This window comes from Mus musculus, chromosome 12, assembly GCF_000001635.26.
Source record: "Mus musculus strain C57BL/6J chromosome 12, GRCm38.p6 C57BL/6J".
In the NCBI taxonomy this organism is placed as follows: Eukaryota; Metazoa; Chordata; class Mammalia; order Rodentia; family Muridae; genus Mus; species Mus musculus.
This window is the reverse complement of record NC_000078.6, coordinates 112,035,738-112,062,336: the sequence shown is the minus strand read 5'-3', so window position 1 is coordinate 112,062,336 and position 26,599 is coordinate 112,035,738. Positions and strand designations below refer to the sequence as shown.

General features: G+C 46.0%; 1 protein-coding gene across 9 annotated transcripts in view; it reads right to left on the bottom strand.

Moving 5' to 3' along the window:
- Positions 1 to 26,599, bottom strand: part of Tdrd9 (tudor domain containing 9) — a 97,367-nt gene that overhangs the window by 6,518 nt on the left and 64,250 nt on the right. For 6 of the 9 annotated variants that reach the window (XM_006516316.3, XM_006516320.3, NM_029056.1 and 3 more), the window contains 10 exons: positions 25,810 to 25,983; positions 22,922 to 23,033; positions 21,700 to 21,912; positions 20,586 to 20,675; positions 19,391 to 19,651; positions 17,896 to 18,051; positions 17,467 to 17,537; positions 16,072 to 16,181; positions 15,285 to 15,381; positions 10,331 to 10,469 (listed from right to left, as the gene is read on the bottom strand). In XM_006516316.3, coding sequence (XP_006516379.1) covers positions 10,331 to 10,469; positions 15,285 to 15,381; positions 16,072 to 16,181; positions 17,467 to 17,537; positions 17,896 to 18,051; positions 19,391 to 19,651; positions 20,586 to 20,675; positions 21,700 to 21,912; positions 22,922 to 23,033; positions 25,810 to 25,983 — 1,423 coding nt within the window. Of the gene's footprint in view, positions 1 to 9,948; positions 10,174 to 10,330; positions 10,470 to 15,284; positions 15,382 to 16,001; positions 16,182 to 17,466; positions 17,538 to 17,895; positions 18,052 to 19,390; positions 19,652 to 20,585; positions 20,676 to 21,699; positions 21,913 to 22,921; positions 23,034 to 25,809; positions 25,984 to 26,599 lie in introns of those variants that run through there. The other 3 variants (XM_006516317.4, XR_003950089.1, XR_381553.4) reach the window with 3 other exon arrangements.

Genomic DNA, 26,599 nt, shown 5'->3' with positions numbered 1-26,599 from the left:
GCCTCTCTTCCAAGACTTTCCGGAGTTAGCACCAAACTGACTTCGAGAGTTCCCACTAAAAGGATGACCTATCTACTTCAAAGAACTTTACATGCCTAGAGATGGGCCTCCCCTCTTCTTTATAAAGCGTGTTTGCTGACATTAAAATTGAACCTTGATCAGACTGACTGTCTTGGTTTCATATTTCTCTCGCACCGCCTAGCTCTCCCTCTTCTCTTCCAGATTCCAAAATGCCTTCCCAAAACAGAACCCAGACATGTGAACCGCTGGCCGGACACAGCAGCAGCCACTCATCTGCTTCCTATACAGAATGTCTTCTCACAGGTGCGCGCACACACACACACCCTGTGCTGGCCAGGTTTATGTTAACCTGACACACAAACTACAGCTATCTGACAGAAGGTAACCTCAACTGAGGAAAGACCGCCATGAGCTCCAGCTGTAAGGCATTTTCTTAACTAGTGATTGATGGGAAGGGCTCAACCCACTGTGGGTAGTGTGATTCCTGGGTTGGTGGTCCTAGGTCCTCTAAGAGAGCAGGCTGAGCAGGCCACGAGAAGCAAACCAGTAAGCAGCACCCTCCATGGCCTCTGCATCAGCTCCTGCCTCCAGGTTCCTGCTTGAGTTCCTGTTCTGACTTCCTTTGATGATGAACAGCGATGTGGAAGTATAAGCCAAATACACCCTTTCCCCAACTTGCTTTGGGTCATGATGTTTCGTCACAGCAATAGTAATCCTAAGACAAAGTCGGTACCAGGAGTGGGGTACTGATCTGACAGACCTGACTGTGTTTTGGGGAGGACTGTGGAACTTTGGGCCAAAGTTATCTGGGATTCATTTATGATCATCTGGGCTACCCCCCCACCCCCACCCCAAGGAGCTTGAGTCATTTCTCCAGCTTTGCCCTCTGAAGCCACAGTTTGTCTTTTAGGCTCCAGCTGGCTCCACTCCACTGCTGCTGTTGTTTGTGGTGGTCATCCATGGTACTGAGATGTGCACAACACTAGGGTCTTCTTCTGTGGCAACTTCTTTGCCTGACTCCTTCTGTCCTAGGCCTTCAACTGTCACTGAGGCTGCACCTTCACTAATGGCCTCTCCTGGCCACTGAGTGTTGAGAGCTCAGTGGGATGTTCTGTGGGAACTTGGAAGATAAGAATGTTGAGAACAGAGACAGCCGGCCACCTTCCTGGTGAGAGCACGGGGGTCTGCCTGGCCTGAGAGGTCTGTGGCACAGGCGCCGGCAGGAGCCTTCTTGGCTCCGGGACTCCGCGGAGGGCAGGCTGCACGGGTGACCGTGTGGAATACAGAGTGCCAGCCGTTTCTGGGACGGGCGAGAGAGTCGCAGAGCTTCTGGGCGGCGCCATCTTCAGCTCCAGACAGCCGGCCATCTTCCTGGTGAGAGCACGGGGGTCTGCCTGGCCTGAGAGGTTTGTGGCACAGGCGCCGGCGGGAGCCTTCTTGGCTCCGGGACTCCGCGGAGGGCAGGCTGCACGGGTGACCGTGTGGAATACAGAGTGCCAGCCGTTTCTGGGACGGGCGAGAGAGTCGCAGAGATTCTGGGGCGGCACCATCCTCAGCTCCAGACAACCAGCCACCTTCCCGGCAAGAGCCACAGAGCTTCTGAGGCTGCGACATCATCGACTCCAGACAACTGGCCACCTTCCTGGCCAAAGCAACACAGCTTCTGGGAAAGATCCTGTTTTGGGCCTTCACCTTCAGCCAGGAGGAGGTCCAAACACCAGATAACTGTACACCTTCCCTGAGAGAGGAGAGCTTGCCTACAGAGACTGCTCTGACCACTGAAACTCAGAGAAGAGAGCTTGTCTCCCACGCCTACTGATAGAGGGTAACAAAATCAACAGAGGAACAATCTTTTAACAAAGACAACTATAACAACTAACTCCAGAGATTGCCAGATGGCGAAAGGTAAACGTAAGAATCCTACTAACAGAAGCCAGGACCACTCACCATCATCAGAACCCAGAACGCCCACTTCGCCCAATCCAGGACACCCTAACACACCTGAAAAGGTAGACCTGGATTTAAAAGCATATCTCATGATGATGGTAGAGGACATAAAGAAGGAATTCAACAACTCACTTAAAGAAATACAGGAGAACACTGCTAAAGAGTTACAAGTCCTTAAAGAAAAACAGGAAAACACTGCTAAAGAGTTACAAGTCCTTAAAGAAAAACAGGAAAACACAACCAAACAGGTAGAAGTCCTTATAGAAAAACAGGAAAACACATCCAAACAGGTGATGGAAATGAACAAAACCATACTAGACCTAAAAAGGGAAGTAGACACAATAAAGAAAACCCAAAGTGAGGCGACGCTGGAGATAGAAACCCTAGGAAAGAAATCTGGAACCATAGATGCCAGCATCAGCAACAGAATACAAGAGATGGAAGAGAGAATCTCAGGTGCAGAAGACTCCATAGAGAACATCGGCACAACAATCAAAGAAAATGGAAAATGCAAAAAGATCCTAACTCAAAACATCCAGGAAATCCAGGACACAATGAGAAGACCAAACCTACGGATAATAGGAGTGGATGAGAATGAAGATTTTCAACTCAAAGGACCAGCAAACATCTTCAACAAAATTATTGAAGAAAACTTCCCAAATCTAAAGAAAGAGATGCCCATGAACATACAAGAAGCCTACAGAACTCCAAATAGACTGGACCAGAAAAGAAATTCCTCCCGACACATAATAATCAGAACACCAAATGCACTAAATAAAGATAGAATACTAAAAGCAGTAAGGGAAAAAGGTCAAGTAACATATAAAGGCAAGCCTATCAGAATTACACCAGATTTTTCACCAGAGACTATGAAAGCCAGAAGAGCCTGGTCAGATGTTATACAGACACTAAGAGAACATAAATGCCAGCCCAGGCTACTATACCCAGCCAAACTCTCAATTACCATAGATGGAGAAACCAAAGTATTCCACGACAAAACTAAATTCACCCATTATCTCTCCACGAATCCAGCCCTTCAAAGGATAATAACAGAAAAAAAACAATACAAGGACGGGAACCACGCCCTAGAAAAAACAAGAAGATAATCCATCAACAAACCTAAAAGAAGACAACCACAAGAACAGAATGCCAACTTTAACAACAAAAATAACAGGAAGCAACAATTACCTTTCCTTAATATCTCTTAATATCAATGGACTCAATTCCCCAATAAAAAGACATAGACTAACAGACTGGCTACACAAACAGGACCCAACATTCTGCTGCTTACAGGAAACCCATCTCAGGGAAAAAGACAGACACTACCTCAGAGTGAAAGGCTGGAAAACAATTTTCCAAGCAAATGGTCTGAAGAAACAGGCTGGAGTAGCCATTCTAATATCGGATAAAATCGACTTCCAACCCAAAGTTATCAAAAAAGACAAGGAGGGACACTTCATACTCATCAAAGGTAAAATCCTCCAAGAGGAACTCTCAATTCTGAATATCTACGCTCCAAATGCAAGGGCAGCCACATTCATTAAAGACACTTTAGTAAAGCTCAAAGCACACATTGCACCTCACACAATAATAGTGGGAGACCTCAACACACCACTTTCATCAATGGACAGATCGTGGAAACAGAAACTAAACAGGGACACAGTGAAACTAACAGAAGTTATGAAACAAATGGACCTGACAGATATCTACAGAATATTTAATCCTAAAACAAAAGGATATACCTTCTTCTCAGCACCTCACGGGACCTGCTCCAAAATTGACCATATAATTGGTCACAAAATAAGCCTCAACAGATACAAAAATATTGAAATTGTCCCATGTATCCTATCAGACCACCATGGCCTAAGACTGATCTTCAATAACAACATTAAGAATGGAAAGCCAACATTCACGTGGAAACTGAACAACACTCTTCTCAATGATACCTTGGTCAAGGAAGGAATAAAGAAAGAAATTAAAGACTTTTTAGAGTTTAATGAAAATGAAGCCACAACGTACCCAAACCTTTGGGACACAATGAAAGCATTTCTAAGAGGGAAACTCATAGCTCTGAGTACCTCCAAGAAGAAACGGGAGAGAGCACATACTAGCAGCTTGACAACACATCTAAAAGCTCTAGAAAAAAAGGAAGCAAATTCACCCAAGAGGAGTAGACGGCAGGAAATAATCAAACTCAGGGGTGAAATTAACCAAGTGGAAACAAGAAGAACTATTCAAAGAATTAACCAAACGAGGAGTTGGTTCTTTGAGAAAATCAACAAGATAGATAAACCCTTAGCTAGACTCACTAGAGGGCAAAGGGACAAAATCCTAATCAACAAAATCAGAAATGAAAAGGGAGACATAACAACAGATCCTGAAGAAATCCAAAACACCATCAGATCCTTCTACAAAAGCTTATACTCAACAAAACTGGAAAACCTGGACGAAATGGACAAATTTCTGGACAGATACCAGGTACCAAAGTTGAATCAGGATCAAGTTGACCTTCTAAACAGTCCCATATCCCCTAAAGAAATAGAAGCAGTTATTAATAGTCTCCCAACCAAAAAAAGCCCAGGACCAGATGGGTTTAGTGCAGAGTTCTATCAGACCTTCAAAGAAGATCTAATTCCAGTTCTGCACAAACTATTTCACAAGATAGAAGTAGAAGGTACTCTACCCAACTCATTTTATGAAGCCACTATTACTCTGATACCTAAACCACAGAAAGATCCAACAAAGATAGAGAACTTCAGACCAATTTCTCTTATGAATATCGATGCAAAAATCCTTAATAAAATTCTCGCTAACCGAATCCAAGAACACATTAAAGAAATCATCCATCCTGACCAAGTAGGTTTTATTCCAGGGATGCAGGGATGGTTTAATATACGAAAATCCATCAATGTAATCCATTATATAAACAAACTCAAAGACAAAAACCACATGATCATCTCGTTAGATGCAGAAAAAGCATTTGACAAGATCCAACACCCAATCATGATAAAAGTTTTGGAAAGATCAGGAATTCAAGGCCCATACCTAAACATAATAAAAGCAATCTACAGCAAACCAGTAGCCAACATCAAAGTAAATGGAGAGAAGCTGGAAGCAATCCCACTAAAATCAGGGACTAGACAAGGCTGCCCACTTTCTCCCTACCTTTTCAACATAGTACTTGAAGTATTAGCCAGAGCAATTCGACAACAAAAGGAGATCAAGGGGATACAAATTGGAAAAGAGGAAGTCAAAATATCACTTTTTGCAGATGATATGATAGTATATATAAGTGACCCTAAAAATTCCACCAGAGAACTCCTAAACCTGATAAACAGCTTTGGTGAAGTAGCTGGATATAAAATTAACTCAAACAAGTCAATGGCCTTTCTCTACACAAAGAATAAACAGGCTGAGAAAGAAATTAGGGAAACAACACCGTTCTCAATAGTCACAAATAATATAAAATATCTCGGCGTGACTCTAACTAAGGAAGTAAAAGATCTGTATGATAAAAACTTCAAGTCTCTGAAGAAAGAAATTAAAGAAGATCTCAGAAGATGGAAAGATCTCCCATGCTCATGGATTGGCAGGATCAACATTGTAAAAATGGCTATCTTGCCAAAAGCAATCTACAGATTCAATGCAATCCCCATCAAAATTCCAACTCAATTCTTCAACGAATTAGAAGGAGCAATTTGCAAATTCATCTGGAATAACAAAAAACCTAGGATAGCAAAAACTCTTCTCAAGGATAAAAGAACCTCTGGTGGAATCACCATGCCTGACCTAAAGCTTTACTACAGGGCAATTGTGATAAAAACTGCATGGTACTGGTATAGAGACAGACAAGTAGACCAATGGAATAGAATTGAAGACCCAGAAATGAACCCACACACCTATGGTCACTTGATCTTCGACAAGGGAGCTAAAACCATCCAGTGGAAGAAAGACAGCATTTTCAACAATTGGTGCTGGCACAACTGGTTGTTATCATGTAGAAGAATGCGAATCGATCCATACTTATCTCCTTGTACTAAGGTCAAATCTAAGTGGATCAAGGAACTTCACATAAAACCAGAGACACTGAAACTTATAGAGGAGAAAGTGGGGAAAAGCCTTGAAGATATGGGTACAGGGGAAAGATTCCTGAACAGAACAGCAATGGCTTGCTCTGTAAGATCGAGAATTGACAAATGGGACCTAATGAAACTCCAAAGTTTCTGCAAGGCAAAAGACACCGTCAATAGGACAAAAAGACCACCAACAGATTGGGAAAGGATCTTTACCTATCCTAAATCAGATAGGGGACTAATATCCAACATATATAAAGAACTCAAGAAGGTGGACTTCAGAAAATCAAATAACCCCATTAAAAAATGGGGCTCAGAACTGAACAAAGAATTCTCACCTGAGGAATACCGAATGGCAGAGAAGCACCTGAAAAAATGCTCAACATCCTTAATCATCAGGGAAATGCAAATCAAAACAACCCTGAGATTCCACCTCACACCAGTCAGAATGGCTAAGATCAAAAATTCAGGTGACAGCAGATGCTGGCGTGGATGTGGAGAAAGAGGAACACTCCTCCATTGTTGGTGGGATTGCAGGCTTGTACAACCACTCTGGAGATCAGTCTGGCGGTTCCTCAGAAAACTGGATATAGTACTACCGGAGGATCCAGCAATACCTCTCCTGGGCATATATCCAGAAGATGCCCCAACTGGTAAGAAGGACACATGCTCCACTATGTTCATAGCAGCCTTATTTATAATAGCCAGAAGCTGGAAGGAACCCAGATGCCCCTCAACAGAGGAATGGATACAGAAGATGTGGTACATCTACACAATGGAGTACTACTCAGCTATTAAAAAGAATGAATTTATGAAATTCCTGGCCAAATGGATGGACCTGGAGGGCATCATCCTGAGTGAGGTAACACATTCACAAAGGAACTCACACAATATGTACTCACTGATAAGTGGATATTAGCCCAAAACCTAAGATACCCAAGATATAAGATACAATTTCCTAAACACATGAAACTCAAGAAAAATGAAGACTGAAGTGTGAACACTATGCCCCTCCTTAGAAGTGGGAGCAAAACACCCTTGGAAGGAGTTACAGAGACAAAGTTTGGAGTTGAGATAAAAGGATGGACCATGTAGACACTACCATATCCGGGGATCCATCCCATAATCAGCTTCCAAATGCTGACACCATTGCATACACTAGCAAGATTATGCTGAAAGGACCCTGATATAGCTGTCTCTTGTCAGAGTATGCCTGGGCCTAGCAAACATAGAAGTGGATGCTCACAGTCGGCTATTGGATGGATCACATGGCCCCCAATGAAGGAGCTAGAGAAAGTACCAAAGAAGCTAAAGGGATCTGCAACCCTATAGGTGGAACAACATTATGAACTAACCAGTACCCCGGAGCTCTTGACTCTAGCTGCATATGCATCAAAAGATGGCCTAGTCGGCCATCACTGGAAAGAGAGGCCCATTGGACACGCAAACTTTATATGCCCCAGTACAGGGGAACGCCAGGGCCATAAAAGGGGAGTGGGTGGGTAGGGGAGAGGGGGTGGGTGGCTATGGGGGACTTTTGGTATAGCATTTCAAATGTAAATGAGCGAAATACCTAATAAAAAATGGAAAAAAAAAAAAAAAAAAGAATGTTGAGAACAGTACATAGGATGAAGGCCTGGCTTGTGTGCAAAGGATAGAGCCTTGGCTTGTGAAGTTTCAAAATGGAATTCAGCTGGCTACACAGAGAAACCCTATCTTGAGAAAACCGAAAAACCAAAACAAAACAAAATGGAATTCAACGACTATCAGAGCCATTTGCTATTCTGAATTGAGATTATTAATTCATTCTGGTCAGGGGGGCTGAAAGTCAGCCACAATCATAAGAGGCAACAGTGAAGGGAAACACATTACTGGGACAGCTGATGCTGGGCAGCTGGTGCAGGGAAGCTGGAGCTAAGAAATTAGTAGTGACTGAGAAGAGCCCAGCATCACCGAGGTGGAATCTTTTGGGAAGTGTTTTCTGAAAGTCAGCATACAGAAGCTGCGTTCCAGTTATGACCAAAGTTGTACCTTGTGCTACAGCTGAACTCAGTAGTGTAAACGTCCCAATATGGAGCTGGTTTTGAGAACATGGAGAGATCATGGAGAACAGCTGAGGCTTGGTGCTGCTGAGGTCAGGAGAGGCCACTGGGGAAGACACAACCCAGTTGTAGGAGAAGACCCCAGCATTTTGCAGATGTCAGTAGAATGGGTGATCCCAAGAGCAGCAGTGGAGTGGAGCCACTGGAGCCCAGAAGACAAGCTGCGTGTGCTGTAGAGGGCAGAGCTGGTGAAGCCAGCCAAGCTCCTTGGAGAAGTCCAGAAGATTTCGAGTGAACCCCAGATAACTGGACACTGAATTCTTACACTGCTGGGGTTGGGTTTTGCTTGGCTCGGATCATGACTGTGCCCTGCTTCTTCCTTCTTGAAGAAGGTATTGAATTTCATTTTTACAGAAGCCCACAGCCAAAAGACTTTGACCTTTTTAAAAAGAGATTTTGAATTTTTAGAAAGATTAGATAGTTTAAAGAAACTGACACTTTAATGTGTTTTGAATTTGTAAAGACCATGGAAGTTTTAAAGTTATTTACATTTCTAACGTGAGTTCTTTGGGATGAATAAGGAAAGAAAGTTGTGGCTTACTAGTGATGGATTTGTGTGTCAAGTTGACAAGAGGTCAGTTCTGGCTAGTCTTATGTCAACTTGACATACAAACTAGTCACCTGAAAGGAGAGAACCTCAAATGAGAAAAATGTCTCCATAAGATCCAAAACCTCTAAGGCATTTTCTTAATTAGTAATTGATTGGGGCGGGCCCAGCCCACTGTGAGTGATTCCATCCCTGGACTGGGGGCCTGAGCTCTATAAAAAAGCAGGTTGAGTGTAGTGGTTTGAATGAAAATGGCTCCCGTAGGCTCATAGAGAGTGGTACTATTAGGAGGTATGGCCTTGTGGGGGAAATATGTCACAGGGGTAGGCACTGTGGTTTCAGAATCTCAAGCCAGGCCCAGTGGCTCACTTTCTTCCTGCTGCCTGCAGATGTAGAGCTCTCAGCTACCTTTCCAGCACCAGTAGACCCAGGTTTAATCTGGTAAGAGACCAGTCCTCATAGGGTGGCCCCTCTGCAGACCATGTGAAGAGCTCAGGCTTCCTGCCCACCTCCTCTGCCTCCCGCAGTCACTGTCAGCGCTGTGGACTGGGATGTGCAAGGCCCTCACCTGCATCTCCTCCCAAGCCAGCTCTGCAGCATCTCATTTGTTCATTTCCGTCCTATTTTTACTTGGCTGCTTGTTTTATTAGTGACTATGAGGCTGGCTAATGTGCTATGGATACGATTAGGCATAAAATAGGCACCTTTGCCTAGTATGCAGCTTTTCTTCATGGTCTTACCAGGATCCTTTGCAGAGCCAATTTACCCTTCACAGACAGAACCTCTGGGATACACCCATAAGCCTTGTGCCAAACCCAAGTTTACGTGTAGGACCTATTTGTTTCTAGAATGTTTGTTCTCCATTTTGCAATTAAGTCTGTGATCAAAGGAATACTTTTAAGAGCAGCCTGTCAACAATGAAGCCACCCCTCCGGTCATTTTGACTCTGTCCATGTGATGGCAGAGTGGACGTTGATAATAATAAAAGCTGAGGACACTGCCAGCCCGTGTCCCACAAGTTAGGACACTGTGACTCAACTGCTCCTCCCTCCCAGCCCTCACACAGCTGGTCAACTGTATCATGGGTCTTCTGAGAAAAGGTTCCTAGAACAGCATTTCTCAAGGTATTTTTAGAGAAACATCAGGTTCCTTTTTCCCCTCAGTAAATGCAAAGGACACAAATTGCTAGAATAAGGAAATACAAAACAAAAAACCAGAATAGTAAACATGTTTAATTAGCACCTGCTCACTTGATTGGCACACTCTAAAAGCTGGCCCTGGCTGCACAGGAGCACTTGGAGGGGCTGGTACAGGGGCGGAGTCACTGGTGGCTGCTCTCTGGGCCGGGCCGGGCCAGGCCGAGCCGAGTGGGGCAGGTTCTCTCTTTACCTCCCTGTGTTACTAGTGAGGCAGAGCTCATAGTGAGGTCCATGTACTGGGAGACAGTGGAGGAGAGGAGAGTGGAGCCCACTGAGAAGCAGCACTGTGGAACAAACCGGCTAAGGAGTGGTCCTTCTGCGCTGGCAGAGGCCACCCCGGGAAGCAGGCAAGCACACCCTCAATACAGCCTGTGGTTGACGCTAAGTCACATGGGTGCAACAGCAAGTGAGGGAAGAATGCATGATGAGCATGCCGCTTACCTCAACGATGTCCTCCACGTTTAAGCGCACATCAAAGGCCAGCTCGATGTCATGCTCTGGCAGGATAGGGGCCTCTGTAGCTGAATTCCATCCCAAACCACAAAGGACCCCAGTGTAACATTTTCCCTCACGGTCAACTCTGAAAGGCATTGAGAGGAGTTAAGCTAAGCCACCATTTCAAAGTTGGATACGTGAGTGGTGAGTTACCTGGTGTTTTCCTAGCACCAGTACCGTAACTAAATGATGTGACTCCTCGGCTTTTACACAGAAATACAGGTTAAATCTCACTACAAGGAAAATAATCTAAGTATGCATTGTTGGATAGTTGATCACACTGTGAGGCTGTCTACTGGAAAAACCTGTTTCTAGTTGTGGTGTGGCTCAGCCCTAGCACACACCTTTAATCCAAGAGCTTTCTGTTTGTTGTAAACAGGATTAAATAAAGTCAACCATAGGTCAAGAGGCAGAGCAAGCAACCAGCTGACAAGAAGTAAACACAGGAAAGACCACAGAGGGTGGGAGGACGTCAGGAGGATGGATAGAGAGGCACACAGGAAGTGGAAAGGAGGGACTTGCAGTTAGAAGGGTTTCTAAGACTGTGGAGGAGGACAGGCTCTTCCCCTCTGGGGCATCGACTGAGGAGGAAGGTCAGCTTGATGCGTTCTCCGCCTCTCCATGCTAGCAGGCTTCACCCCTGCATCTGCTCCTCAGTCTCCATTTGTTAAAATCAAATGGTTGGGATTGTGTTTTAAAAACATCAATGGATATTAACAATGTTGGGTTTCTTGTATAAATTTTTATTTCATGTGCATGGGTGTTCTGCCTATGTCTGTATGTTCACCACATGCATGTCTGGGGCCCTCATCTGTAACAGAAGGAGTTACAGATGTTTGTGAGGGGCCATGTTGCTGCTAGGAACCTCCAGAAAAGTAGCTAGTGCTCTTAACCACTGAGCATCGCTCTAGTCCTTACTGCTGTGCTATTCATTCTGTCTGGAACAGATGAGGAAATGACAAGTCCCCTCCATCTGCTTAATAAAAGTGAAGGGATCCTGTGTATAAGTAAACGAGGGCTAGAAACTCGAATTCAGACTTATAAACTAGATTTTGAGTAATCTGCTTTATAAACCAGTCACAAAGGTGTTTCTCAGGCCCAGCAAGATGGCGATGCATAAAGGCCCGTGCTGCCAAGCCAGGAACCCACATGATGGAAGGAGAGAACAAATTTCTACACGTTGTCCACTGACCTCCATGTGTGCACTGTGACACACACACATGTAAAATACATATAAATGCAGTAAAATGGGCTGGAGAGATGGCTCAGCAGGGAAGAGCATTCACTGCTCTTACAAATGACCTGAGTTCTGTCCTTAACACTCACATGGCTATAATTTTAATTCCAGTTCCAGGGGATCTTACATCTTCTTCTGACCTTGTCTGACTCCAGGTATGCACATGGTATACATACATGAGTGCTGACAAAAACACGCATGTACATAATAAAAAATCAATTAATATAAGTAAAAATATTTTCTTAAATGTGATAAAAATTAAAAATGTTTCTTTAAATTCTACATGCTTCTACTTTATTAATGTAACTTATTATGATTTGAATTTATATAAAATCTTTTTAGAACAGAGGTAGTAAGAAACCAGGAATGACTATCAAGTTTTTTTTTAATTTATTTATTTTATGTATATGAGTGTTATATCTTTGTATACACCTGCATACCAGAAGAGGGCATCAGAGTCCATTAGAGATGGTTGTGAGCCACCATGTGGTTGCTGGGAATTGAACTCTGGAACTCTGGAAAAGCAGCCAATGCTCTTAATGGCTGAGCCATCTCTCCAGTTCCTATTTATCAGTTTTATGTATAGCACCCGACCTCCCCTCACCCCAGGTTGTTCATACATTTCAGTTTGTTTGTTTGAGATAGGGTCTTGCCCAATAACCCAGACCAGCCTTGAACCTGCTATTCAGTTTAAAGCTAGCTCTGAACTCACAATCCTCCTGCATCAGCTTCTCAACTCTTATGCTGTACAGATGCGTGTCATCACGCCTGTGTTCTTCTGCTCTATGTGTTAATAACGTAAAACTAATGCAAGCAGTTCACTGTGCTTTGAATCCCAGTCTCTCCTGGAGACCCCCATGAAGTTTTAGTTTGCTGCCTGTTGTCCTATGGGGAGGTGGTGGGCTCTCTGGCTTTCTGAAAACATGTTCTTGAAGAGTACCAGGACCCTGGCCCCTCCCCTGCCTCTGCCTACTTACTGCCTTGTGTGGCTTTGCTTTGCCGTGTCTCCATCCTAATTTTCTGCCTTACCACAGGCCCCAGGCAGAGTTGCATGCAGTGGACTCAAGACTCTGACACTGAGCTGGGACACCTGTCATCTTCCCAGCTGTTTTCCCAGGTGTATCATCATAATGACTGCCCTGGCTGATTTTATGTCAACTTGTCACAGCTGAAGTCACCAGAGAGGAAGGAGTCGCAACTGAGAAAATGCCTCCATGAGACCCAGCTGTAGGGCATTTTCTTAAGTAGTGATTGATGGGGATGGGTCCAGCTCATGGTGGGTGGTGCCATCCCTGGGCTGGGGCTCCTGGGCTCTAGAAAAAAGCCAGCTGAGCAAACCACAGAAGCAAGCCAGTAAGCAGCACCCATGCACGGCCTCTGCACCAGCTCCTGCCTTCAGGACCCTGCCCTGTGTGGGTTCCTCCAGTGATGGATAGTGATGGGGAAGTTCCCCAAGTTTCATCTCAGCAACTAAGACAGTGACCAAAGGTGGTGTGGTGCCTCACTCCACTGAGTGCTAGGGAGCCCATGATGCTACCACAAAGCCTAACAGTGACTGTGCTCAAGTCTCTGAGGGAAAACCCAGGTTGGATAGAGAGCGATGGTCTATTGAGTAGTTCACATCTTTGCTTCCTAGTTCCTGTGGGACGAGAGGCTGATAGGGTTCCTCACTGGCAACTGACCAGCAAAAGACTTCAACTGTCATTCATAGCTTGTAGACAACAGGATGCCACTTTTATTTACTCTTCCATGTTTCTAACTTCACATCACGTGTCTAGTTTTAATTAATATGTTTTGAATAGGTTTGATCCCCACAGACTCAGGGGTTTGAATGCTTGGCCCATAGGAGGTGGCATTATCAGGAGGTGTGTGTGGCCTTGCTGGAGGAAGTGTGTCACTTTGAGGTGGGCTTTGAGGTCTCCTATGCCCAAGCTATGCCCAGTGTGGTACACAGTCCCCTTCTGCTGTCTATGGATCAAGATTTAGAACTCGGGGCTGGTGAGATGGCTCAGTGGGTAAGAGCACCCGACTGCTCTTCCAAAGGTCCAGAGTTCAAATCCCAGCAACCACATGGTGGCTCACAACCATCCATAACGAGATCTGACTCCCTGGTGTGTCTGAAGACAGCTACAGTGTACTTACATATAATGAATAAATAAATCTTTAAAAAAAAAAGATTTAGAACTCTTAGCTCCTTCTCCAGCATTATGTCTTCCTGGACGCTGTCATGTTTCCCACCATGGTGATAATGGTTATCATGGCCTTAGTTATGGTGTCTCCACAGCAGCCAAGCCCTAAGACAGCCTGCAATGCTGCCTGCTCCTTTACAAGGGTTTGAGCTGCAAGTCAGCACCCAAGAACGGCACCTCTCCTGAAGCAGGTCTACACCCAACCAGCCTGTGTGTTAGTAACTCTTATTGTCACTGTGACAAAATGCCTGACAGAAGTGACCTGAGCGAGGGAGGTTATCCAGGCTCAGTTTCAGGGGAGCTCAGGTGAGAGTGGTGGCTGGATGTTCACACTGCAGCAGGCAGGATGCAGAGGAAGCAGGCCAGACCACAAGTGGGAATTGTCTTCACAGGCCCGGCTCCAGTGATCTCATCCCCACCATCTAGGCCTCATGTCCCGATGGTGCCACATCTCCCAGAACAGTGCCATCTGAGCCTCAGTACACACTCCAGACCCACAATCTCCACACACTGCACACCCACAATCTCCACACACTGCAGACCCACAATCTCCACACACTCCAGACCCCAATCTCCACATACTGCACACCCACAATCTCCACACACTCCAGACCCACAATCTCCACACACTCCAGAGAACCACAATCTCCACACACTCCAGACCCACAATCTCCACACACTCCAGACCCACAATCTCCACACACTCCAGACACACAATCTCCACACACTCCAGACCCCAATCTCCACACACTCCAGACCCCAATCTCCACACACTCCAGACCCACAATCTCTACACACTCCAGACCCACAATCTGCACACACTGCAGACCCACAATCTCCACACACTGCACACCCACAATCTCCACACACTGCAGACCCACAGTCCCCCAGAGCAGTGCCATCTGAGCCTGCAGTACACACTCCAGACTTAAACCATACGGCGTCCCAGCTGAAAATACCTGCAGTGGAAAGTGCATTGATTAGCCAGGGGTGGTGGTGCACGCCTGTAATCCCAGCACTCGGGAGGCAGAGGCAGGCGGATTTCTGAGTTCAAGGCCAGCCTGGTCTACAAAGTGAGTTCCAGGACAGCCAGGGCTACACAGAGAAATCCTGTCTTGAAAAAAAAAAAAAAAGAAAAGAAAAGAAAAGAAAATGCATTGATTATAGTGGGCCTTCTGAATACCACAGCACATGGTGGTGTGTTGGCCATGACACTCAGGGCCACCATACTACCCATGGCAGCCTGGAGCTTGCCAGCATTACTAACCAGAGAAACAGAACAAGTGTTACTTTGGCATCGCCACAAAACTAAAACTTAAGAAGCTGAAGTCTCCTAAGTCGGGGCCATGAGCAATACGCAATGCAGAATCGCACTGAAGTACAGAGTGAACCAGAGAAGAAGGGGCCACAGCCAGACTCCTCCATGGGTGCTTTCCACTCTCTCCCCACAGACAAAGTGGAAGCCCACACCTACCTCAGCTCCATCACTGGTGCGAACAGCATGCTGAGGAGCGCTGGGAGGCCTGGGATGTGCGGCATCAGGGAGGTCTCTCTCAGGAGCATGGTGGAGCCTGCCACACGGTAGAGAACCAGCACACACGGTTTAGGCCACGCCTCCCAACCCAGCCGGCTCATCTGCAGTACACAGCTTCTGCTGAGTCTGACCACCGGGGTCCTGCCCTTGGCTCCTGTGCATTCTACACACAAACTCATGACCACGCTTAGGTATTTACGCATGAAGAGGTAACCCAGAGTTCCTGCTTTCTTCAGCCTCTTATTAGATCTTACCAGGGTTTCCTAGAGCCAAGAACTTTGTAGACAGGCATGAAGAAACAATAATCACTGAATTCCCACATCCTTCTACAAAACAAAAAGTAGTAACACTTTGTTTCTTAAATCTGCATTAGGCACTGCACTCAGAAAAGAGCTTAACGAGAGTCGGAGAGACGGCTCAGCTGTAGAGAGTGCTCGCTGCTCTGGCACAGGACCCAGGTTCATTTCTCAGCGCCGACAAAAGCGCTCAGAATGATAACCATTTCTAACTCCAGTTCTAGATCTGATACCTATTCTGACTTCCATGGGCTTCTGTGCACACACATACAACACACACAACACACAGAGACACACACAACACACACAGACACACAACATTTTCTTAAAAGGGACAACAGCTGATGGAGTGAATACGCACGCATGACTTTACCACTGATGTCAAGTCAAGGCAAACGAGAGACAACAGGTAACAGAAGCCGTCTCATTACCGGTCTCGTTAACTGAGAGTGAAGCTGCAACCAGCATCCTCTGGTGCAGGTCGGCAGGGCTGTCACTGATGACGACAGAATTGATGCTCTCCTTCTCAATCCACACACATCTGGGAATAAGCAGCAGGGCACAAGCTGTCGCCCCACTGGCCCGGTGATGGAGCATGCCAGCCCAGAGTGAACCTCAGAGGATGGTGGCACAGGCAAACCCAGGATCCACACCGGCCCTGGGCTCCTCTTTGAGTTAGTTCGAGCCCTTCCTGTCCATACCCTTAGGCACTATCTACAGCAGCTCTCAAACCTGCTTTTCTAACCCTTGTTCCGTCAAGGCCTGTAGCCTCTGCCTGCCTTCCAGCAGAGTGGTCTCTGTGTGGCCCATCCAGCCTGCCTCACCACCCACTGCCTCTGAGCAGAGATGGCTGTGGCTCTACAAAGCCACCTGCAAGCTTCTTGTCTGCCACCACTGCCTCTAACTTTGTCTCATTTCTCAAGGTGCCCATGAAGCTGCTGGTGTCTACACCTCTTCTCTGGCTTCGGTTACACTGGGAACAAGTCTCACAGGCTTGCTCTTACCAAGAATTCAGCATATTCTTCAGACATCTGTGTACACACAGGCCTCCTGAAGACCATTCAGAAGGTCTGCACAAGGCCTTGCATCTGCACTGATATCAGGACACCTACTCCTCATCCCCAGAAGAGTTCAGAGAAGCCAGTGTCTGCCCAGAGTGGGCCTTACAAAATGCACGAGGTTAAAGCTTTTCAAACTATTCTGGATACTCTTGAAATGAGACTTATGAAACTTGCCTTATCGATCACCAAGTCCGCAGCCCCTTCTCCTTCCACCCAAGTAACCAATTGTACTTAGCTTACTCAAACCTCTCACAAATACAAATTCTCCAGTCTAGTCCTATGCAGTGTCACTGGAATCTGTCAATCCTCACCCTTGATCCCCCACACTATACCACAGCAAATATCCTGTGGCCTTTGGGACTTAGAAGGTTCTGGAAAGCCTCAAGTGTGGCCTTCAAAGTATAGCCAGGACCCCCAGATACTTCCATGCATCCCAGACCTCTGTCAAAACCACTGTCACTAATTTTCTGTCACCATTCAACTATGGTATTAGTGAAAATGACAACTGCATCTGTTTCCCAGATCATAACTGTCCCAGAACACAGGTCCCTCAGAGTCCAGGCACAGAGGGAATTCACTGCCTGCTGAGCAACAGCTCTAACCAGAGCAGAAGAAACACAAAACTGTGCACAGTTTTCCACAGGGAGGAGGGACGTTAGAGACATGGCAAAACAGTCTTGCAGCTTATATATAAAGTCAGATAAGTCTCTTGTAAGGTCTACAGCTAAAGAAACAGAAAATATCTCATAGGAAAATGAGTCATACCTGAACTTGGATATTCTGGTCAGACTATGACACTTCAGCTCATAAGGGTTAAAGGGCCCATGGAGAACAGCCTGCATACACAAAATACAGGTTACCAATACACAATATGCCACTCAGTATAAATGGTGGCAGTCCCAAAGTCAGCTGAGTTTTACAATTATATCAGAGTGTGGTGCCACATACCTATCCTCTCAGCACTCAGAAAACTCAAATGAAAGAAAAAAGGAAACAGGAATTTTGCACAGAGGAAGCAGGCAGAGGCAGAGTGATTCCCCAGTGATGGACAGAACAACAGACTGGACAGAACAACAGACTGGAAAGAGAAAGGGAGGAGAGGAGGGCGTAAGAGGACTCAAGAGGAAACCGCAGGGAGAAGGAAAATCGACCCCGGCAGCTGAGCCCAGGGCAAACCATGCAGAGCGAGCTCACCTTGCAGTTCGGAGCGCCTAGCCGGTTGGAGGCAAAGCTCTCCAACAGAATCCGTAGGAGATGCTTCTCATCGTCCTTCAGAGGAGAGGAGACAGAGCCGTCCGGCATGGTGTCCACTGACTTAGCAAAGAAACCCTTGAGGACTTCATAGCTTTGCTGATCAGAACAAGAAATATTTATTGTGTCAAAGGCAAGAATTAAAGCAAAAGCATGAATCTCATATCAAAATATTTCATAGATCCAATTCTATTCCTATTTGAATGCCATGAATATGCAGGGACACAATTTTATCAAGTTCATTTAAAATTCAAACAAAAATAATGACTACACTTTCCAAGACAATAAGATTTTAGAGAAAGAACTGTTTTGTTTGTTTTTTCAGGAAAGAACTAACACACATTGAAAGCAGGTGCTTTAGGAAGTATTTGCAGTTGACAGAGATCATTTTAGAAAGCCACACTGGTCAAAATGCAGAGGAGTCGTCCTCAGGCCAGCTGGTACCCCGCTCTTAGGCTCAGGGAGCACTGTGGAGATGGGATAGAGAGACCAGAGGACCAGGACTCTGCTTTAAGGTTGTAACTCCTACAGAGGAGAGGAAGCCACAACCAGGAAACCTCAACAATATGGCTGCCTAAAGAAGATCACACCGTGGACACACTAACTTGGAAAGCAGGAACTCACGGGGCCCCGCTTCTAGACAAAGAACTACAGGGATTAATAACTCCAGAGAGAGGGAAGCGCCCTATAGCTGCTTCTCCAACACAAAGTGATGAGTGCTGACAACGTACACACATGAGCCACACTGAAGGTTGTACTTATGCATTCATATTCATATTCACGAACGTGAGAGGAGTGGGGCGGGGGGAAGTATGCAGGAATTGCAAGGAGGGAAATGGTGTAATTGTATTTTAATTTCTGAATATTTGCAAATAAAAAAGCTTAAAGCAAAGTTAAAAGAAATTTTGAAATGCTTAATATATGACTTGCTTATTGAGTACTTCCATTATAGAAATAATTTTTAGAATCAATTAAAAAAGATAAAGCTCAAATATATAATATTTTCAAGTTAATTTTAATTTCTAAAACAAAAACAATTAATTAGGAAGCTGCCAAAATAGCATGCGCCCACCACAATGCAATCCCCAGAGATAAACACAGCACTCAGATCATCGCTTTCCAACCTATGGGTCATGACCCTTTTAGAGCTAAATAACCCTTCACAGGGGGCACCTAAGGCCATCTGCATATCAGCTCCTTACATTATGACCACACAGTGGCAAAATTAGTTATGAAGTAGCAATGAGAATAATTTTATGGCTGGGGTCACCACTGGTTTAGATGCTCAGAATACCAACCAACGAGCACCCACACACATCACCTACCCTGTGTCTCCACATCACACAAAGGAAGAAAAGTGGTGCACCCGCTGCCCCTCCCAGCCTGGCCCAGCCTCGCCAGCACACACACGTGCTCCACAAACAGACACGGTTCATACTTTTGACTCATAGGACTCCTCTGCGAGCTCAGCATAGCCCTCCCTGATGAGAACATCTCTGACGTTGACAGCATCCTGGGCACCCGAGTAGCGGTACACGTCCACATGCAGAACACTGTGTACAATGGAGAACACCTTCACCAGGAGAGGACAGCCGCCGACCAAGGCAGCAAAGCGCCCATGGGCACCCCCACTCCAGTGCTCGCCACAGATGAGAGACTTTGCTGATGGTCGCATTTTGCAAATCTTGAATTCCAAAGCCTGGGGCAGAAGGAAAAGCACTCTGAAACAGGTTCATAAATGGAGAAAAACCTAATGATAACTTCTCCTGAAATGTGACTTTCCAGAAAGCTAAATAAACATGGCTTCATTTCTTTTTTTTTTTAATTTTTAAATGTATGTATGTATTTGTTTTGCAGAGTCTCACTATGGCGGCTGGCTTGGAACTCACTATGCAGTCCAGGCTGCCCAGCTCAGGTGATCTGTATTTCCCTCTGCCACCCAGTGCTAGGATGACAGTGTGTGTCAGCGTCCCAGACTGCCTTCCTTTGTCATCCACTGCATTATTTTAAAGTGAATTTAAGTGTGCTCTTTGGGAAGGAGTATGCAAGTCTACACCGAGTGCCAACAGCCTGAGCTAAGAGCATAAGAGGAGGCTGCAGTGGTCTGAGTGAGAATGGAACCCCAGGCTGCAGTGGCCTGAGTATTTGCATGCTTGATCATCATGGAGTGCAACTCTTTTTGAAAGGTTTGGGGAAGATTTCTAATCTTGTGTGGTCTTGTTAGAGGAAGTGGGGTTTCAAAAGCTCACACCAGACTCCCTCTGCCTACAGATCAGGATGCAGTGCTCAGCTCCTTCTCCAGCACCACACCTGCCTGCCACCACACTTTCTGCCATGATGATGCACTAAGCCTCTGATGCTGTAAGCCAGACCCAATTAAATGTTTTCCTTTGTAAGTGGCCTTGGTCTCTTCTCAGCAACACAACAGTGGCTAAGACAGCATCATTGAATTAAAACTATTTTCTCTTGCTCAAAGTCAGATCCTCCATTCATTCTGACTAATGTGATATAATTTTTAAGAGTAGATACCACATGTGGCTAGCTAGCATGAGCCATCCTTGTCTGTTATGAACTTCAGCTGCCATGTTTCCTTTTGTGTCCAACACTCGTCCCCAGCCTCTTCTCAGTCTTACCTGAAATGGAAGCTCCAAAAACTGACAGGGGATCTCCCTCAAGAGATCTAGGTCTACATGAGACCTATTCCCATAGTCTACAAAGAATACCTACAAGATAAAGGAGACAAGTGCTCTGACAGAGTCTCTACAAGGTTCTCTTTGCAGCACAGCGGGAATGCAGTGGCCTTCTCTACTTCTTCAGCTATGTACATGAGACTCAGTCCACATGCAAAAAGAAAATTCCTTATATTCTCATTATATTCCTGGGGGTGGGCAGGAAGTGCTAATTCAAATCCACAGTTAGAATCCTTTTATTCATTATTTGGAAATTTCACATACTGCACCCGATCACATTCACTTTCTAGTCCTCCCAGGTCTACCCCCACACACACCATTATGATCTCCCCCAAAACAAGAGAAAAAGAAGAAAAAAATACCACATCCAATTTGTATTGCCCAGATACTCACTGGAGCACATTTACACTCGCAGTAGCCAGCCCTTAAAAGACAGAGTTCTCCCCAACCCCTGCCAGAAGCCATCAACTATGAAGAGCTACACTGCAATGTTCAAGAGTTCTCCTCAGTGGCTTTCTGTCTAGGCTGTTTCTTTCTTTTGGGGGATGACGGTGGGTAGAGGTTATTACAGATGCCACCCATGTCTCTTCTACTCCCATTCTTATAATAAGCACTCTACCTCTTTGCTTCATTTATTTGTTTGTTTATGTTTTTTTGAGACAGAGTATATCTATGTATGTAGTCTTGCTGCTCTGGAACACACCATATAGATCAGGTTGGTCTTGAATTCAGAGGCCTGTCACTGCCCCCATGCCCCAAGTGCTGGGATTAAAGGTGTGCGCCACTGCTAATAACTTTGTATTTCATGCCTTGTTAAAGGCAGATTCTCTACTTTTTATGTACGTGCACCACGTGTATGCACTGCCTATGAAGGCCAGAAGAGGGCGTCAGATCCTCAGGTCTGCAGTTACAAATGGTTATGAGTCTCCATGTGGTTGCTGGGAATTGAACTTGGGTCCTCTGGGAAAGCAGTCAGTGCTCTTAACCACTGAGCCATCTCTCCAGTCCTAACATTTTCTGTAAAATTCTTTCCTTTCCTATTAACAGAAAAACATACCTCAGCGGAATTTCCAGAAACATAAAGAATTTGAGCTCTAAAGTAGCTTTCCTTGTTGTAATCAGTAAAAGGTGCCAGACAGACCAAGTCTGGATGTGGGTGGATAGGCAGAGGGACCAGCTCTAGGCGGTTTATCTCAGCAGTCAGTTGTTTCAGCAGCTCTGCATTCCTTTCGTCGATCCTGTACCCCCAGAAGTGCCCCACTTCTACCACCTGTCAGAAGAGAGTGTGGGCACACATAAAGATGACCAATGGGCCACATGACCCATCAACAGGCTTATTTCTGTCAGTGTCCTTCCACGGGTCCCTACCAGCCTCTGTTCATGAAGCACGCAAGGAGCTTCTAGTCAGAACAGTGTATGACCACAGGCTGCCCTGAGGGGACTCCGTGGCCCAGGTCCTGAAGGCTTTCAGGGGTCTAGATTTAGTCAATACCACGGGGCCTCCTGTGCCCTCAAAGCTGCTGAGTCCAGGTGCATGGCCAAGTGCACAGCCCACAAATAAGAACAGCCTGTGAGGTCGGGCAGAAAACAGCCGACATTGTATAACACCCTCTGAGCAGCTCAGACCATGGCTGCCTCAGACCATGGGAGCCACGGGAGCCATAGTCAGCGTGTTCCCACTTGCCTGGATTCCAGATTTCTACATGAAATTCCCAGTGAAGTGTAGCTGTAGATTTACTAGAAAATACTTGCTTATATATTTTTCTGTGCTGGGGTTTCGAACCCAGGGCCTCATACAGGTGAGACAGGAGCTCCACTACGGATTTTCATCCCTGAGTCTATACAAGGTATTTTAAAGAAATTTAAAAAAATAATATTTCAACACTAGTTTTGTTGATGTAAACAATTCTATAGCATATGTCATGCTAACTAACTTTTTAAGTTTTATCTTTTCTGTTTAGATTTTGTTTCTTTTGAGATAATGTCTCAGGATGTAGTCCTGGCTTGTCTAGAATTCTCTAGAAAGACAAGGCTAGCCTCAAATGCACAGTGGCCTGCCTCTGCCCCCACAGCATGTTAAATACTTTAATTTTGATTCAAGAATGAAGTCTTGCTTTCTTGTCATCTACACGCTACCTTGGCGAGCATAGCCATTCCTGCCCAGCCACATTCACCACACGAGGAGCTGGCTCACAGGGCACATGATGAGCCTGCTGCACAACCAGAATCTTCAGACATGAGAGTGGGAAAGGCTCTAGGACAGAGTGGGCCACTCTCACCTCAGTGACATCGATTGTCAGGAGGAGGTCTGCAACGGTGCGGGGTCTGTCCAAGGTGTTGAACGACACCTGCATGGGATCCACCGTCTGCTTCTGGAAGTCCACGTTCACCCTGAGTGACAAGAGTTTGGAGTTTGAAAGTAAGAGCTAAGTGGTTTTACTTTCACAGTGAGTTACCACCACATCTATTCCAACATTTCTGGCACTAGAGTTTGGCTCTTAATCATTCCCCAAAGGTCTGCGGGGTCACTGTCGGGTGGCAGTGGGTCTTTGGTAGGTAGAGCCCAGGCCCTAATTAATAGAACCAGCCAACCACGAACTAAAACTTCTGGGGCCATGAGTCAAATTAGCTTTTCCTCTTGCGAGCTGACCATCTCACGCACTTGGTACAGAAGCAGCAGTGACCTAACCGGAGGCTAAGCTTGATCGCACTGCAGAGAAGAATGTCTGGTGACTTCCTGGCCTGGCCTGGAAGGCGTGAACACCCTAATAGCTATCCACTCCCCTCCAGGAGAACACCCTAAAAGTCAGAATATCTGCTTTCAGGAGCATTCAGTCTAAATCTAGGGCCTGCAATCCTTTTTACTTTTTTCATTTTAGAAAACTAACTAGAAAATAAAGCATTCCACTGCTAGAGTGCTTGCCCGGTCTGTACGAAGCCTGGGATGTGATCCCCAGCACAGCATAAACCTGGCGGTGCTGCTGTAATCCCAGAACTTAGAAGAAGGAAGAAGGGGCGGAGGGACGGCTAAGTGGTTAGCACCAATACTGACTGCTTATCTAACAGATTGTAGTTCACCTCCCCGCACGCACATCACGCAGCCTACCACTTGCCCGGAACTCCAGCTCCAGGAGGAACCAAGGCCTCTGGTCTCCGCAGGCCCCCACACACATGTCCACATACACCCACACAGACACATAAATATGCATAATTAAAATTAACAGGTGGCTGAGCAGTGGTGGTACACATCTTTATTCCCAGCACTCGGGGGGGGGGGCAGAGGCAGGTGATCTCTGGGTTCCAGGGCAGGGCAGCCTGGTCTGCAGATCCAGTGCTAGGAGATCCAGGGCTACACAGACAGAGACACACACATTTTTAAGGTGAAAGCAAGAAGCAGTTGTTGTTCAAGATCATCCTCAGCTATGGAAGTGTAAGGCCAGCCCAGGCTACAGAAGACCTTGACTTTAGAGAGGGCTCCACAGTTAAGAAAAGCGGCTGCTCTTCAAGAGGTCCCGAGTTTAATCTCCAGCAACCACAGGGTGGCTCACAACCATCTGTAAGGGAATCTGATACCCTCTTTTGACATGCAGATAGAGCACTCATATACACAAATCTTTTTTAAAAACCTATTTTTTTTAAAAAAAGAGTCCACACTCAGCTCAATATAATGCTAACACAAAATACATGATTATCAAACAGGCACTAGAAATATTATTCACCTCTTAGAGCAGAAAGACAGTAAATGATACAGGATGTAAAGGGAAAACGAATGAACATAAAACTTCCTCTTGACATTTTTATCCTAAAATAAGGGAAAGAATTCCAGGAGAGACCTGGCTCCTCCTTGTGTTGATCGGTAGGCTCGAAGTCACAGACAGCATCAGGCACAAATGTCAGCAGTCAGACTTGAACAAAGACAGACAGGATCTTTGAAGGCTAAGCCCACTCTTCTTCCAAGAGGTCAGAGCAAAGCTTGGGCTGATGAAATGGCTTTGCTGGTAAAGTGCCTGCACAGACATGAGGACCTGGGTCCTCGTGGGTCCCCAAAACCCATGGGACAAGCTGGAGGTAACACCTACCGCCTCGGTAGATGCAGCCGCTTCCTGGAGCGCACTGGCCAGGCCAGCTGACCGAAGGGATGAGCTCCAGGTTCACTGAGTTACAAAGTTACAAAGACAGCTCATCAACTGCTCATCAACCACACACAGCCACACCTCTAACTAACAAGTACATGGGCCACAGACAGCAAACAACCCAGGAAAAGAACCCACAACACCACACACTAGATGGATCTGGAGTGCCTGTGTCTTTCCCTCACCTCACCTGTTCATAGTCACAAGACCCTTTCTGGAATCACAAAGATCACACAGAAGAAAAGATAAAGTTTAATCTTTGAAGAAAAAACAATAAATGCAGCCAGACATAGATCTCTGTGAGTTCTAGGCCAGCCATGGCTACACAGGGAAGGCCTGACTCAGGCCAACATTTAAGCAGACTCCTGCCAGGCGTGGTGGCACACGCCTTTAATCCCAGCACTTGGGAGGCAGAGGCAGGCGGACTTCTGAGTTCGAGGCCAGCCTGGTCTACAAAGTGAGTTCCAGGACAGCCAGGGCTATACAGAGAAATCCTGTCTTGAAACAAACAAACAAACAAACGAAGGAGACTCCTGCCTCTGCAGCCCTGAAAGAGAGGAATCTGTTACAGGCACTGGCCAGGGTTTTACTCCTGTCCAAGAAAAGATCTGCATCCCAGTGGCCACCCGGGCTGTGCGGGTGGAGAGGACGTCTGCTCGGCAGCTGGCACTGCTACGGACCAGGGCCCCAAATGCACCTCTGCTAAAGTCTACCTTTTGCTCTGCCAAAAAAAGAATTCTCAAAACAAAATTCATAAACCTCAGAAAAAAAGGAAGGAAAGAAGCACAGGGCCAATTTCTCCATCTAAACTGCATATCTACATTATTTCACCCAGTCCTTCAACAGCGGCATAGCACGAGCCCGCTGAGGATGAGTGGGGGACAGCCCCAGGACACCCATGGAGAGGGGATGCCTAGACTCTAGGACAGCACCACCTGCTGACAGAGCCAGGCCAACACCAGCTATGGCTTGCCCAATAGTCTTGTTGGAGCATATTTTGGAACACGGACGCACATAGAATCTTCAGGAAGTACCTTGTGTTCCTGAGCTTTGACACCGAGCCGCCTTGCACCTTCCCCTCGATCTCCTCTGCAGCATGGACACTGAGCTCTAGGGACACTTTCAACTGGGACATCTTGACTGCCAAGTTCACAGCAGGGAGGGTCTTAAATCTTTCTGTTGGATTCCGTGAAAACTCCACAAATGCTCTGTTCCATAAAATATGAATTAAAGCATGAAATAATAATAATATATGACAAGTGATAAGACATTAGTTTCTCTGAAGGTTAGGAAAAAATTCTCACTGCATACTTCTAAAAATGCTAGTAACTCTTCCTTCTAATCAATCAATAGAAATATTGATTGGCTTAAGACCGACGATCTGCTGAGGCACCTAAGGTACAATTACAAGTCAGGGAAGCCAGGCCAGCACAGAACAGGTTTCCTGTTTCTAAACTATTAAAGGCTGAAACTGTGACACAGAATCCATTAAACACATAGCAGAGTAGCTTTGTCAAGACCCTTGAAGACAAGTCCTAAGTTAGTAAGTAACGATGACAGTGTCCCACCCCTGCACACTGCCCAGGCGCCCCTGTGTCTGCATGCCTCTGCCTCACACAGCAGGTGCCACCTGTGCCCTCATGCCTCTGCCTCACATAGCAGGTGTCACCTGTGCCCTCATGCCATGCTCACACAGCAGGTGTCACTTGTGCCCTCATGCCATGCTCACACAGCAGGTGTCACCTGTGCCCTCATGCCATGCTCACACAGCAGGTGCCACCTGTGCCCTCAGGCATACTCATACAGCAGGTGCCACCTGTGCCC